Raw genomic sequence first — 14,945 nt, forward strand, 5'->3', positions numbered from 1 at the left:
ACAGCTGCATTTAGATCCGGACTAACGAATGCGTGGAAACTGTAAAGGTTATATTGCACGTTGAAAGTGGTAATTACGTACAAGTAAGCATAAACAAAGCTACAGGTGATTTTTAGGATACCGAGGTTATATGATTAGTCCGGAGGTAAGCAATTCCACGGCGTCATATCTGAACAGGCCAAGGGCGGCAGCATCTGGTCCGCTGGAGGAATAAATATTGGGAGAAAGCTAACACACTTATCTGGGTTTACTACAGCCGCGAAATCGGCAATCCATGGATGTGATTTTTTCCGCATTCTGTAAAGGATAAAAACCAACAGAAACTAAGAGCCTGATGGTAGGGACAGAAAAAAAACGGTCTATTATTTGTAATAACCTAGTTTATTCCTATTTGCATCAAGTTACGTTGACATCAGCTAAAGCTTACGTAAAAAAAAAGGCAAAAGATAGGTACTCTCGTGACAAAGGTGCACGTATTATCGCGCGCGATGTTCTAACAGAGCCTCAAGCCAGGAGAAATATAATAATAGGCACTGGCATTGTCTGGAGGGCATTGATTTCTGCGCCCATTTGTGTGTGTATCAGAGACCGATGTCGAAGGCTTGTCGTCCGGGAAAAAGGTGTTGTTCTGACGACAGGTAGGCCAACTGCTATGGGTGGGTGCCCTTTTTTACGATGCTGCTCTATTGGGTTTATTGCAGTGGCATACCAAATGTGTTGTGTACAACAGATCCGGACTTAGACTATAATATTTAGTTGGTTGTAATAATTATTAGTTATATTTGGTTCTATATATAAGATTGGTTAAATTGAACTGAGAAAAAACACTTAGGTGTTTTTCAAACGTTATGGATAGTTTCCGCGAACTTTTTGTACGCAAATGTCTATGAAATTTTAAAAATCTCCCACAACACCTGATGTCCATGCGGTTATTTGTAATATTAAGCCATGTTCCCCCGTGGCAAAACTCGATTTAGTGATTTTATATCGTAATAGCTTTTAAGCTGAAACAAAAAATACAATAGTTGTTCTCCTGTTTTGATTTACTTCATTCAGGAAACCAAACAAAACGGCCGCTGGCAGTAACGAGTTTTTAAAAACTTGACGGAACTTCCTAAATGTATCTGACCAAAAATCACGTGTTATTTAGTCGCGGGCAAATCTTTATTTTATTTGGTGTTTGTTGATTTCAGGATAAGGTGTATCCTATCGTGTTATCCTCTGGAGGAGAATGTACTCTTCCGTGCAAGGTATCAGCACTTCTGTCGTTCCGGGATGAACTTCTGGTCGCTCAGGAAGACGGCCGTATTTTACGGCTGGCATGGGACGGTCAAATTCAGGATGACCTTACCATCGACCTCAAGGAAGTGAAGTTTGCCTCTGAAGTATACACTTGGAGTAAGTATATTGATAACAATAGTTACATAGATAGTTTGTAGAATGTGCTCTATAAAAATCCACGTTGCAGAGCTGCACAGGTTTCGCTTTCATCCCATTTCAGCATGTTCAGATGTTCCTGGAAGATTCAGTCCCGTATTAAATCGTTGACATACTATGTACAAATGCTTCTTTACGTTCTTATCTCCCTTTCAGGAAGCAGTTTCACGAACGAGACATACGAGGTCGTTGATGTTCAGTATTTACCATTGATTGGTTCGTTGTCAATAGTGTTCGCCAATGGGCGTGCCGGCGTCATTATGGCGACGACGAACAGATTCTCTCCAGGAGAGGTTAAAGGTGTTTGGATTATGGACGTTACGAAAGCAACCTGCACCGCTGTTAATCACCGGTACCGGCTAATCGCGTATGGACTGAGCGATTCCGAGGGTGTAGTTTATTATCTTGATGAGGTGACGGTGACTTTTGTACTCTCTCACAAGTTAATGCTCAGTGACAAGGACTTCCCAGGTTGGTTACGGACAGGGACACGTACTTGCATCATATGTTTGTCCTTTTTTTTTTATTAACAAATTTCGTTAATTAACGAATAAGTCGAAATGGATTAATCTAATTAGATATGACACTTCTTTTGTGTTCAACGGAACTATCGAAAGCTCTCGACATACACTACCTAATGTAATCGAGTCAAATTAGCAACGGTGATACATCTATTTATATATGACGGTGATATATTTGTCACTTGAACGACATTGTGGAATCATTTTCAAAATTTTCAACCTTAAAATAATATTGGGCAATATTTTTTATTTTTTGTGGTATGACACTAAAGCCATTGACCGATATTAGTAGACTGAGGCGTTGGACGTAGGCGAAGAGTTATGCTAGCCAATGTGCGTGTGAGACATGCATCTGTTATAATGGGTTCCTTTAAAAAATCTAGATTGTGCCCTCCTTTACCTTCACGGCAATTCGCTGTGGATGCACTTCAAAGGCTGTTGATAATTGAATAGTCACTAAGTGACTAGAAGTACTAATTAGTGGTATTGAACAGATGTATCAAGATTTGCAGTAAGCCAGCTAAAAAGGCAATGCTTATGATAGTTGAAATGGTACAAGCTGTACCGTTGCAACCAAACGGTTACTTATATCGTAACTGTTTTACAGATGTGAGCAAGGTTGCGGGCGCGGTGAAGTGCATTCAATGGACACCCGATAATACGGCCGTAGCTGTGGCCTGGGAGAATTGCGGTGTTGCTGTGTGGTCCGTGTTTGGATCCTTGATTTTCTGTTCGCTCAATTGGGAATCACCATATTGCCGAATCCAGATTCGTGCCATGGAGTGGGGCTTTGACGGATATAATCTCTGGTTAGGCTCTGACAAGGAAGACATCTGTTTGCTAGGATTCATGAAGGCGGCAGCTACTCTCAACCCGGCGCCGCAATGCGATCAACAGAAGATATTGCTACAGGGTGCTACCAGTGTTTTAATCAGCTCGAAAGACGCGCTAGCAAAGACAAGCAATGAACCCGGATCGCCATGGACGGGCCCTAGTCTCGAAAACCACTCGGCCAACAAGCATTGGATCCATGTGCCCATACCAAGCACGTACCTCGGCCTTAACGGACCTGTCCGCTATTCGTGCATCGACCGTGACGGCAGCAACCTTTGCGTCGCCGGAAAATACGGTTTTTGCATATACTCACTCCAATCAAAAAAATGGAAATTCTTTGGTAACGAAACCCAAGAGCAGGATTTCATAATCGCGGGCGGCTTGCTTTGGTGGTCTGAGTACGTTGTTTGCGGATGTGTCAATCTCAAAGATCCTTCCGATGAGATTCGAATGTATCCACGTGACGAGAAGCTTGACAATAGTAATGCCTATATACAGAAGTGCGACGCGCAGGTTCTGCATTTGTCAACATGCGAAGACAAAATGTTGGCGTTCATGTCGAATTCGCACATTAACATCTACCTCATGCAGCGGCTAACATCGCCATCAGAGGCAGGCATTCAGTTAGTTCGTCTCGAGAACATCGATGTCTCCAGCCTGTTACCGCATTGCCTCTGTGTAATATCGGCTACGTTGACGAACCTTTCCGTGTCCACGATCCCGGCTTATATTCAAAAGCGACCGGAATCAATCTTGTTAAACGTATGCGGCCGTCTTTATCTGCTTCAACAAGACGTCTTCGCAGCGGCGAGACGACCTTCGGTAGCGCCTCCATCGGCTGAACTGAGCGAGTGCGCTTATAGTAATCCAATCGTCCTCGCTTCAAGTGTAGAAAACATGTGGATCTCGTGCACTTCAAACCCGAAAATGCCCCACCTCACGCAAGCCCTGTATATTGCGTGCGGCGCTGCGGGCATGCAGATATGGCTGCCACTGTTCCCAGCAGCTGACAAGCAGCACAACTTTATGTCAAAGCGGATCATGCTAGCAATCAAGATCCACATATATCCGTTGGCTGTATTATTCAACGAGGTGATCGTTCTTGGAGCTGAAAGCGACGTGTCGATCCAAAGTCTCTTTCCAAGGTTTCCTCACTGCGTGGTGTCAAAATCCAGTCAGGTATATCTGCATCCAATTATCAACAAGTTGCTCGTGCGAAACCTGGGCAGCCATGCATGGCAAATCGCGAACAGTTGCAGTCATCTGCCGTACTTCAATCACTCGCTGGAGCTTTTGCTTCATGAAGTCTTAGAAGAAGAAGCAAATTCTTCAAACCCGATTCCCGATGCCCTTCTCCCACGGGTGATCGATTTTATCCGCGAGTTTCCGGTCTTCCTCACCACGGTGGTACAATGTGCTCGCAAGACGGAGCTGGCTCTTTGGCCGCATCTGTTCGCTGCCGTTGGCAATCCCAAGGACTTATTCCAAGAATGTATCCTGCAGGGTCAACTCGAAACGGCCACATCCTATCTACTCGTTCTGCAAAACCTCGAGGTGGCGCTCGTGTCCCGACAGCACGCTACCATTCTACTAGGTTCGGCTCTAGATGCCGGTAAATGGCAGCTTGCCAAGGACATAATCCGCTTCCTTAAGGCTATTGACCCGGCCGATGTTGAGTCTCCACCGCGAGCGTCGCTCCTACCTTCACTTTTGCCCGCCAACAAGGGGACTAAGGGCGGTCCTGGCCCGTCCGTTGTGCCAGTCAAACCGGATGAGGACATCACGTTGATGATGGCTTCGATGATGGGCCCACCGCAAAGCCAAAATAGTCGACAGCGTCTCTCGTCGAAGAGTGACATCTCTTCGATGGAACACAAGACTCCAAACACTCAGCCCAAACTTCCTACGAGTACCTCCCGGTGAGCGATTTGTTTACTTCATTAAATATCATAGGACCTTATAAGACATAAAAGTGGCTGGTTTTGTAAGAGGTGTGAGGAGGGTATATCAATTGTGTTCGGTTGTGTCAACTCGCTTGTTAATAACAATAGTTTTTTTCCTCTTTTTAGGGATGATTCTGACGTCATGAACGAAGCATTCATCGATGTAATCCTTATGCGTTTTTCTCGAAAGTTGCTCCAGGCAGGGCAATTACGAAAATTCGGTCACTTGGTTGCTTATCTAGATTTTCCACTAGCTACATTTTTATCGAAAGAACGTTTTAAGGCAGCCAGAGTAGAAGATTACCCTCTAGCCCTGAAGAATCTCCATCGAGACTTCGAGTTTCCGTATCCGTCATATGTACCGAGTAGCGGTAAGTACGAATATTTTAAGGCTTTTTATTATAGCTTTTATTTGAGCCAGTTGTATGTAATGGTAAGCGTTGCTGCAGTCTGGGTGAGCGCCATGCGTCCTTACAATTATGTTTATCCTTCATTTAACTAATAACTAGCATAAGCAGTTCTTACAAATATTTTAAAGTGAATCAGGTAATGTTCTCAACAGAGGGGTTGAGAATTTCTGTGGCTACAAAATATGGAGGCTGCTCAGTTTTTCAGCAGCAGCTCAGGCATAAAAATAGGACTTTTAGAGAAAATGTGTATTTTTAATTTCTGTCCCGAAGTCCTGCTGTTGGAAATGGGTTAAGAAATTCTGACGTACTCTGATCGCCGATTGGCTCTATCCCGAGTGACGTAAATTTGAAAATTACAAGGCGACTTACGTTAAATGGAACAATACTGATATTGTGCCAAAGAGACGGTTATAGGGTAACAAAGGCATAGAAAAATTGCAGTTAAACGGAATACATAGCTCGAGAATCCAGGTCAAGCTGGACTGATATAATGTTAAAGTAACAGTTTCGTAACGTTCGATGTGTATGCTTGCGATTAATGAATGAGATAGTTATGAGCTTGAATGTTAATGGTATAAACTGGACTTCCGGAAATCTCGTACAAGTGTAGTGTTGCTTAATAGCGCACAAGTCGAGTGGCGATGATTTTTTGGACCCGGCAAAAGTAATAATAACAACAACTCAATGTTATATTTCATATCCTTTCCAAGCGATCTTTAAATATTTCACGACCTTGGCATATTCTTTATAAAACATCGCGGCGTAATTTATGAACATTTTAACATACTATAATTTCGTTCGCTTATATCGATGTATTCTTTTTAGATGTGAGTAGTACATCAAGTGAATCGCCTACAAACAGTCCTTCTGGGGTTGTCAACTTGATGTTAAACGGGGGCCAGGCAGCGCGCAGTTCTAGTATGGCCTCGGATTCCGGCATTACATCGATCGACGTGCCGTTTCAAACCCCGTCACTAGCTGAAGGGGATGTTATGGATACAACGGTTAAAAAACATACCATGGGGGGTACTATGAATGCAGAAAACCGTAACGGTGACGGATTAACTGACCAGCACAATGGTGAAAGCATTACATTAAGCGGGGGTCAAGTTTATGTGGTACGAAACACCGACTGTGATTCTTTATGTGTTTCTGAGACGGGCAGTTGGCAACTCGAACAGCAGGATACAGTTAGCACCATGGCCGTCAATGTGTGCAGTGCATCAGGAAACAATAGCCCAAACAACACGGAAGATCGAAAATTCGGTGAGTCGTCGACTTCTCGTGAACCCACAGTGGCTAACTTAAAAACCGGACTCTGTCTGTAACGAGCAACCCAAAACCTAGAGATCAACTGTTAAAAAAACATCTGTCTTGCAATGCATACAATGCAGTCAACATTAATTTATAGTATCGCCCTTTACGAAGGAGGAAACAGATGAATCGCAGGATTCGCGTGGCCCGTTCTCAACGGCATAGTTAGAAATTTCTTTTTTTCTGTGCGACAACACCAGATAGCTCTACCTAACAAGTTTCTTTTGTTTGGCCCAATTTTTTTGGAACACTAAAATTGCAGGAGCGTCTGACGGTTGGAACTCGGGTCGGGCCTCCGAACGTGATTTAGTGATACGTCAGTTGTTACACGTTAGCGAGCTTCTAACAACACACGAGTGCAGTGATTGGACGCTATTATGTGCAGTCATACTCAATCAGCCAACAATAGTTGTAAGACTCGCGCTTCGCTCAACTGTACATAGACAAGCAGTACAAACGCTAGACCATTGGGCGCACAAAGAATGGTAAGAAGTATGTTGAATGATTTCTGAGCCAGACAGCGTTCAACTGTACGTTCGTTAATACACGCTAATATCATGGACGCACGTTACATACAGCACTAGATAGTTGATTGCTATGTTGTCCGATACACGGTCATTTATTTTTGATTAGCTAACTTGTAACTAAGTTAGCTAATCAAATTAGATAATCATTTAGCACCTTTCATTCTAAACCTCTTCTATATTGTTTCAAGTGGGCTTGTCATATGAATTTGATTTGTGGACGATGGCAGCGCCGGATACCGTCCATTCTTTCAGAATGTATTTGCTCAGATTAATCGCAGTCTTAAGCAGAGCCTGCAGCTGCCGCCCTTATTGAAAGGTTCAGGCTTATCGAACGAACCGGTAGGTTCGCTCGTCGAGCGGGAAACTGGTATCAGCGGGGCCGTAGCGCCCGTTGGCGCTCCGGTGCCGGAAACGCCGCTAAAGCAGCGCCCGCCAAGTGCAGATTCTAACGAAAGTGACCTTGCCAAGGAGGATAGCTTCGACGTAAACCGGTGTAAACTACAGCCTTTAGATCATGGCAAGTGTAACTCACATCAGTTATTAAATTCTACATGGATCTTTTCTAAGCAAGAACGACTGTAGCGTAGTAAGCCTCTTTGCTATGGTCATTTGTGTGTTCCACTGCAGTGATTTGTCTGTAACTTCCATATTAAACGATTCTCTTGCACTCTATATATAGGAAAGATTTAATGTAGATATTAGTGGATTACGATACAACCCCAGATGCTTAGCTAAATCGTTTAATTCTAAAGGCTTCGCGGTGTTTTCTAACAAGAAAAGTTTTAACTTTAGTCCCTTTTCTTCCTCTCCCTTCGCCAGTAAAAAGTCTCCTTAACATGCCCTTTGCCGTTCGGTGATGATTTGAGCTGCGTATTCTGTCATCTTCTGATTCCAGAAGAGGAAGTTCGGCTGGAAGCGACAGCCAGTTTGAGTCACTCAACATCCCAGCCAAATCTCTCGCCTCGACGGACAATGGCCAATCATGAGATGCTTGAAGATCTCTCTCGACCTGTCGAGAGTTTCCGCCGAGATTCTGACGATGACGAGGGCGACGGTGGCTGCATTTTACAGTAGCGGAAATGGCTAGTAGCCGCGGTAGTTCTGTATAAATCAACGTCTAAAGGGTTCAGACTCTGATGAATATAAGACAACGACTAAAATACAAGAGAACGATTACAGAAAACAGCGGATATACTAATCTGGGATATGCTTACAGAAGTGATATACAGCGCTAGACGCTATTGGTAGCCGCAAAATTCGAATCATCTAATACGTTCTTGAAATTTAATCGTAACATTATACAATAACTATTATCCGACAGATCCTGTTTGGTCTGACTTACCTAATTATTCATTGGTACAAGGATGGTGACGGCACGAACGTAAACGTCGGTATGGCTAGGGCAGAATTCATCAAGATGCAAATCGTACAGTAGAAAAACAACTACAACAGTTGTACTGTTAATATCTGTAACAAATAGGAGAGAATACGAATACGAGATATGAAAACTAGGGGCAAAGGAACTAGCGAAAGTCTTCGTTGAAGAAGGTAGTGTTGTGACGATTGTAGATACCGTCCAGGGCCGAGGGCAAGTGTACATCATGAAATGGCGGTTTTTCAGATATCAGCGATGCAAAATTGGGGAAGTACCACTGTAGCGTCTGGGATTCGAATAGAGAACGTTTAATGAGCTGAAAGGTAGATGCTGATATGCAGATCCATCTATATATGACGACGACGAGACAAATAGCCAGAATCATTGTGCTACGATTATCGAATCGTGGACATTATAAGTTGAATAGATGACTTAATATACGATATATGCGTAGTTTCATCGGAGCGTTTGTTCCCGATGGACATTTCCTCTCAGCGCACTTTGTTTAACTTAGTTTTGAATTGTTTGGAGAAGAGATACATAAATGTGTTCCGAGGTCGTACATTCCGCGTAGGATTGTCCCGTGGCTGTATTTAGAATATGTACATAAATAATAGAGCGTTTGAAAGTGAAAACGATCTTGGTGGACAAGGCCGAATAGTCCAACAAACAAATTTCAAAGCAAAAATGTCTGAGTGAATTTATACAACTCATATATACCATCGAGCACGTAAGCATCAATACTCGCGCATCGGAATTTTCCTTTTCTTATGTATATAATTATATATATTAGGAACATCCGATTGCGCGAAAATTGACACTTGCTCGGCTGCACCATCATAGAGCACAACGCTTACCAATTGTGTTTGCTCCCGACCCAGAATAAGACGGAAGCTTTTCCTTCATCATGATATATTCTCAGTAAACTTGATGTATCCGCATGATAGTGCAGCTTGTTTTTCAACGTCTATCATTAAATAAGACTGGCATCTTTCAAATATATAATTCTTGTATTCTATAAGCCTTACAGTCGGATTTACACTTGGAAAATGACGACTGGAAGTATAATTGTCTTTAAAACGTATCGAAGGTAACAACAGCAAGCTAAAACATTTTGTCGAAAACGGTGATTGGGTTCTGTATGGACCAGCAAGTGAACTAACCGGAAACGAAATTGCTTACGGTCGTCACTACTACTTTTATTCGATATAGAATAGATAGAGTTGAACAGGTTCCTTGCGCCTTATCAAAATCACTACGAACATCGCGCAGATCGTTGTTGTTGTCACAGTACAAATAGCGTTGGTTTCACTCAGCCTTGGAAAAACAATGTTTTTTTTCCAGTGTTCGCATTTTGTTTATATCAGCCTTCGTTGTGACAACCCGATTAGGCGCCTACTTGAGGCGTCGGAGAACGTGTTTGTGCCAAAAAGAACTGATAGAAAGAACAATCGACGAAGAAACGGTCTACGACATACTTGTAACACCTCGTATAGACTATGGAAATACAGAACAGGATTATATAGGGTTCGAATGGTCGTTAATTGAATCTCATTAATCTTTAACAAAGGTAATAACAAAATGTAATGTATGAAGATGAAAAATCTACAGAACACACGAAACCGTCTGAGCTTATTAAATATTAAAATAACACAATGACAGAATTATATGTAGATAAATAGACGAAACGAGAGGAAAGCGAAAAGTATATACACGTAATTCAGTGACCTCTGCCAGTCGTGTGTCGCGTTCTCAGCCTACAGCCGTGTGGCAGTGAAGATGAAATGCCTAAAATTTTCGATGGCGAGCTAGCTAGATACGTGTTACTGTCAGGTTTAGGGAAACGTGCTGTATAGAACTTTGGCATCAGCAATAATTCACGTTAGATTAATTAGAGAGGAACGCATGTAGAACGTGGCTGGCCGGGTGTTAAGGTGGTTATTTTGTCCACGGAAAAAGAACGGCAAGTAACCCTCCTACCCTTTGTCGGTGAACCGATGATCGATCGTCATATATTTCATGTAATAAACGTAATAGTTCGAATAAAAACTTGTAATAATAACAAACGTGAAGAAGTAAGAGGTAATATTTTTTCTGTAATGAAAGTTTCAAGATCAGTTGGCAATAGAGAGCTAAATAGTGTTTTGGAAACAAATACGTTTGTGATGCATTTCACCTCTAGAATGCACGAAGCGGGCAACAGATGGATGACAAAAGATCACAAAAATGTTTGTAAAAAAAACGAGAAGAGACAGAGATTACAAAATGGCAAGAAGGAAGGTGACGTTCAAATGCTGTGTGATGAACAATGCCTATGATGACGATAATCAAAAAATAAAGAATCTGTCGAATAGAACCGTATCATATTATGTTTTCCCTTAATTTGTTTCAAGTGGTACACCGCATATATAAATATATGATGATATATAGTACTTTTTTTGACAATTACAACAAATGCTCAAATAAGTCCGAGACTGGTATTGAGAAACGAACGTTGAAATTACAGGAACGCTAGAGTAAAGGCTATTCATTTTTATGGGACGTCTTGGCCTAGAGAGTACGAACAATATTTTGTTCAAGTTAAGACCTTTAGCTTAAAACTTCTTCGACACATCATAGACTATGCGATAAGACCTAAAGTTTAAAACACATATCGGACGAGACGTTTGTTGAATTTAAAGGGAGAGGTTTGCTTTCTGAGGCAAAGGGTTAAATGCATTTGTGATAATCCAACCATGCGGGAAGGGTAACTTTCTAGAAAAAGAGTCATACATTGAACCTCTTTTAGCTATAAAATACATTCATTTGCTTTAGGCAAAAACGACTGCTTACCACATATTTGCGTACGGAAATTTAATTCGAATTTGGAGAATGTTCCCTTGTCGCCAAATCTGAGGGTTATACCAGCCAACAACGCTATCACCTCGAGCTCATTGTTTGACCTTAACCAGCTACTCCATATGAAGAAAGAACGGGTTTGTAATAGGTAAATATATTTTGTGTTATCGTAATGGTCTAGGCTTTTGTCCCTTTTAAAAACAAACGGTCTGTATTCCCGTATTCGAAGATGCTCATTAGAGTTCCTTATTAAACGCCGAAATTATGAGCGAGTTTCGGTCCATTGACGCTAACCACTGCGAGCGACTGTCTGGGCTGGATAAATTTAAACATTGTGAAGCGATAGACGCAGTCGAAGTTTCTTAAGTGACTTTCAATGTCCTTGAGATCGAAAATGATTTTCTGCTCATCTCGAATAGTGTTTGGATCGATATCTCGCGGGATCCGTTCAAGTAATAACCTGACGACTCTCGAAAGGAACTCGACATTTCGGTCAAACGTCCTCGGTATACGACGATCAGCGGCTTCGATTCTGAAAGAGTTCGGTATGGACAGGGTAAACGATTTTGACAACGACTGTTGTTTATCTACGCAGTGTTTTACAAAAATGAATCATTTTATTACTCTAATGTGCGCAACTCTCGTATTTACAGTGTCGTATGCCTTTTTCGTGAAGCTCAACTCTTAAGAGCTGAGCTTCTACTTCTTCTTACTACTACAGGTTAATAACACAATTCCAATACTCTGTGTAGAACCATCTAAAATGTTTGCATCACATGAATTACATGAGCCTTGCTCTGCTATAACACTAGTTAACAGTGGTGTCCTAGAGGCATAGGGCATCAGTTGGTATGGTATCTAGCATTTCCCCACTACAAAAGTTCTAGTAGGATCCCTGCACGGATATTGCCGGCATGTTTATTTAGTAGGTTTGTTTTTCCACTCGTATTTCTACTCGCACCTGAAAAGCAAAACGACCCTATCAATACTCGCGAAGTTTTGACCCCCTAGTTTCTAGGATCAAACATGTTTAAGGCCTTCGTTTTCGGGAGCATAAAGCGACGCATTAGATCTTTAGGCAGGACTGACGGGCCAGTTAGGAGGTACCCGAAGCAACTTCAAATCACCACGGGCAGCCCAATGCTTCAGGTGAAAAAGCTTTAACGCGGTTTAATTGTTAAAAAGGTTGTATTGAGAGATCTCAAATCAGATGTATCCCATACGTCGTAATCGCGGCTACTTTGAAGTGGAAACGCTGAAAGCAATTGCAAGCGGGTGGCGATGAACCGATTTGATCGCCCATGCGGCCATCACTGCCTTCCAAGCACCTTTCGGTAACGTGTGCTGTGAAACTTGTCATTCACTGGGCAACCCCGAGTTACGTTGTAAAACTAAGGGGCTTACTTTTTATAAAATAGTCTCAAAAATGTTTATAACACAAATGGACAAGACACTTAAGCTAAATGCATCTTAAAGGATACTAACAGCTGATTCTCGTTGAGTGACGCACTGCCGAGAGAGAAAGATGTTCCACCTAGTTTAGCAATAACCCCGTCAATCAGCCTGACCGCTACTGAGATTCCATCGAGTCGAAAATCGATCTTGCCCTTCTCCGTAGACTTTAGATAAACCTGCAAATCATAGTTGTGAACGGGTTAATTTCAGTTTTTTGCATATGATTCGATTAGCGGCTCCATTTAATGACAAAATTCAATACTCTCTCTCTAATAATATACTTGCATATTGCAAATTACTCTCGTCAGCAAGCCGGACAGCAGCTCATCACAAAAGCCTTTTTTCGTAAAAATTTATTCATATAATAAGGCCTTATATAAGGCGACGTTGACCGAAAAATAATGGTATTTACCTTGTCAACGTCAGCCACATGAACTGTGTAGCCGGCAAATCGCTCTCCGACAGCCAAGGTAAAGCATAGTTGTTGTACAATACTTTTGGCTTGAGCGGCGTTCTTTATCAGGCAACGACTGAAAGGCATGCCTGCAGGCTCCATCGAGACGACCAGATAATTTCGGCAAACGTAAAATGGATCTCTGGGGGTCGTTGCGTCGCCGGTGTGATTGGCGCTGGTGGTTTTCGTGTGCGAAGCAGCTGCTAGATTGAGCAAACTTGACGGGAAATTATCCTGCACAAACGCTGCGCCTTCGATCTCGACGAAGTTCCTGCACAAGAACCTCGACGGCGAGGTATGCAGTCGATTTAAGAACATCAAGCTGCGAAGGAGTCGCTCCTTATCAGCAATCGACTCACTAAATACAGGAAAAATTTTCACGATGAAATTCATATTTGTCGCTTGAAATCGGTATAGCACTCCATCCGCTGTCCGGCCAATGAACGTGTACAAATCTTCTGGATGCTTAAGCTAAAATCAAACAGGTGACCTCTCATTAATTTACAAATGTAGGATGAAGTATTGACTTCAGTACGGTTGAGTATTTATTTCCTTTACTGCTATTCCTTGGCACTGACGGGTGCATGAAATATTTCTGTATACAGCGGTATAGCGTGGCATATAGCCAGCTCAAATATATCATTAGAGAGTCTGAGGGTTTATTTGGACAAAAATGGCAAAACTTTTGGAACTATTCAAGAGCGATTATTGTTATATTATTTCTAGTATTGGAAATGCTGGTTGCTACTCCCGAAAAAGATACATGCCTCCAAAACGTCTGCGAAACGCGCGGGCATTTTCTGCTTGCACAGTTCAATGATACCCCCGTATGGGTCTGACCCGCGTCGAGGTTGTTCCAGTACTGCCTTGGCTGTTGCGGACGCCCAGTCCACGCCACGTCCCTCTACCTTGATGGATGGTTCCTGTGAGCCTTTGCTGTTTACAAGTAGGGACCAATTTAGCGATTAAATATAGGCGAATAGCCGTATAATAATACTAAAGGTCTGTCCTTTTTTGGGAGACTCCAGCTCTAATAGTTCAGTATAAGAAACAGAAGATTTCATCATTAGGGATGAAATCAAAGGAAGTGTGTGAACGTAGTTCAGGCTTCAGTCGATAGATTTATTAGGTCTCTTAAGAATTCACAATGACCATTCGGGAGGCCGCAAAATTCTAGAAAAAAAAATTCTAGATGCTTTAGAGATTATCAAACAAGAATATATAATTTCATTAAACGTCACCTTTTAAATAGTAGAAACAAATCGCCGACTGTATCTGACGATGTACTGTAAATTTTAATAAAATTAAAGTTTCTCTGGGAGTCAAAAATAAGTTTTCAAAGAGCTTACATACAGAACCCTACGAAATGGGCCACGCAAAACCTGTTACTTAGTACTAAATATTTGTCTCAAAAAAAAAGTAATGGAATACCACTTACTATGGTCTGAGCTAAATAATAATAAGCTGAAACAAATGGCTCTCTTATTCCTTAGAAGAGCGTATTTAGCGGTATTCCATTGCTTTCCCGTTAGTACTAACTAAATCTTGCTGTTGTAGGAACAGGCTGATGTTGTGATTAGTACTCTTCATTTTAACAGTGCTTCGAATAGAAGTTTTCTACTTCCTCGCACTGGTAGTTCGTATTGCATACACTCCCACAATGTACACGTACTGAGCATCCTGCGTTGCAATCGTGTCACCTGCCCCAGCTGAGCACGCCTGTTCCGTATCTGGCTTTTTTGTGATCAGACTTTCAAGTTCAGGACCCTTTTCCGCTAGTCGAAACCGCCTATAAAAGACAGAAAAGCCAATTGCTATTAGTAATTCAATGATACTA

The 14,945-nt window shown here is 42.0% G+C and overlaps 2 protein-coding genes across 4 annotated transcripts in view; one reads left to right on the forward strand and one right to left on the reverse strand.

Moving 5' to 3' along the window:
- Positions 1-10,722, forward strand: part of Rich (Guanine nucleotide exchange factor subunit Rich) — a 21,008-nt gene extending 10,286 nt beyond the window's left edge. Inside the window, exons 3-10 of one of the 2 annotated variants that reach the window (XM_022832354.2) lie at positions 1,194-1,398; positions 1,594-1,908; positions 2,566-4,711; positions 4,862-5,106; positions 5,971-6,411; positions 6,722-6,944; positions 7,214-7,503; positions 7,882-10,722. In XM_022832354.2, the coding sequence (XP_022688089.1) occupies positions 1,194-1,398; positions 1,594-1,908; positions 2,566-4,711; positions 4,862-5,106; positions 5,971-6,411; positions 6,722-6,944; positions 7,214-7,503; positions 7,882-8,060 (4,044 nt within the window). In that variant the 3' untranslated portion in view covers positions 8,061-10,722. Of the gene's footprint in view, positions 1-1,193; positions 1,399-1,593; positions 1,909-2,565; positions 4,712-4,861; positions 5,107-5,970; positions 6,412-6,721; positions 6,945-7,174; positions 7,504-7,881 lie in introns of those variants that run through there. The other variant, XM_086968093.1, reaches the window with a different exon arrangement.
- Positions 10,723-11,337: 615 nt separating this feature from the next.
- LOC111259945 (uncharacterized) overlaps positions 11,338-14,945 on the reverse strand; it is a 6,772-nt gene continuing 3,164 nt past the window's right edge. For both annotated transcript variants that reach the window (XM_022832357.2, XM_022832355.2), the window contains exons 4-8: positions 14,781-14,897; positions 13,876-14,044; positions 13,067-13,579; positions 12,685-12,830; positions 11,338-11,731 (exon numbers count right to left, since the gene is read on the reverse strand). In XM_022832357.2, the coding sequence (XP_022688092.1) occupies positions 11,449-11,731; positions 12,685-12,830; positions 13,067-13,579; positions 13,876-14,044; positions 14,781-14,897 (1,228 nt within the window). In that variant the 3' untranslated portion in view covers positions 11,338-11,448. The remainder of the gene's footprint in view (positions 11,732-12,684; positions 12,831-13,066; positions 13,580-13,875; positions 14,045-14,780; positions 14,898-14,945) is intronic.

Source organism: Varroa jacobsoni, unplaced genomic scaffold, assembly GCF_002532875.2.
Source record: "Varroa jacobsoni isolate VJ856 unplaced genomic scaffold, vjacob_1.0 scaffold_387, whole genome shotgun sequence".
NCBI classification, from domain to species: Eukaryota; Metazoa; Arthropoda; class Arachnida; order Mesostigmata; family Varroidae; genus Varroa; species Varroa jacobsoni.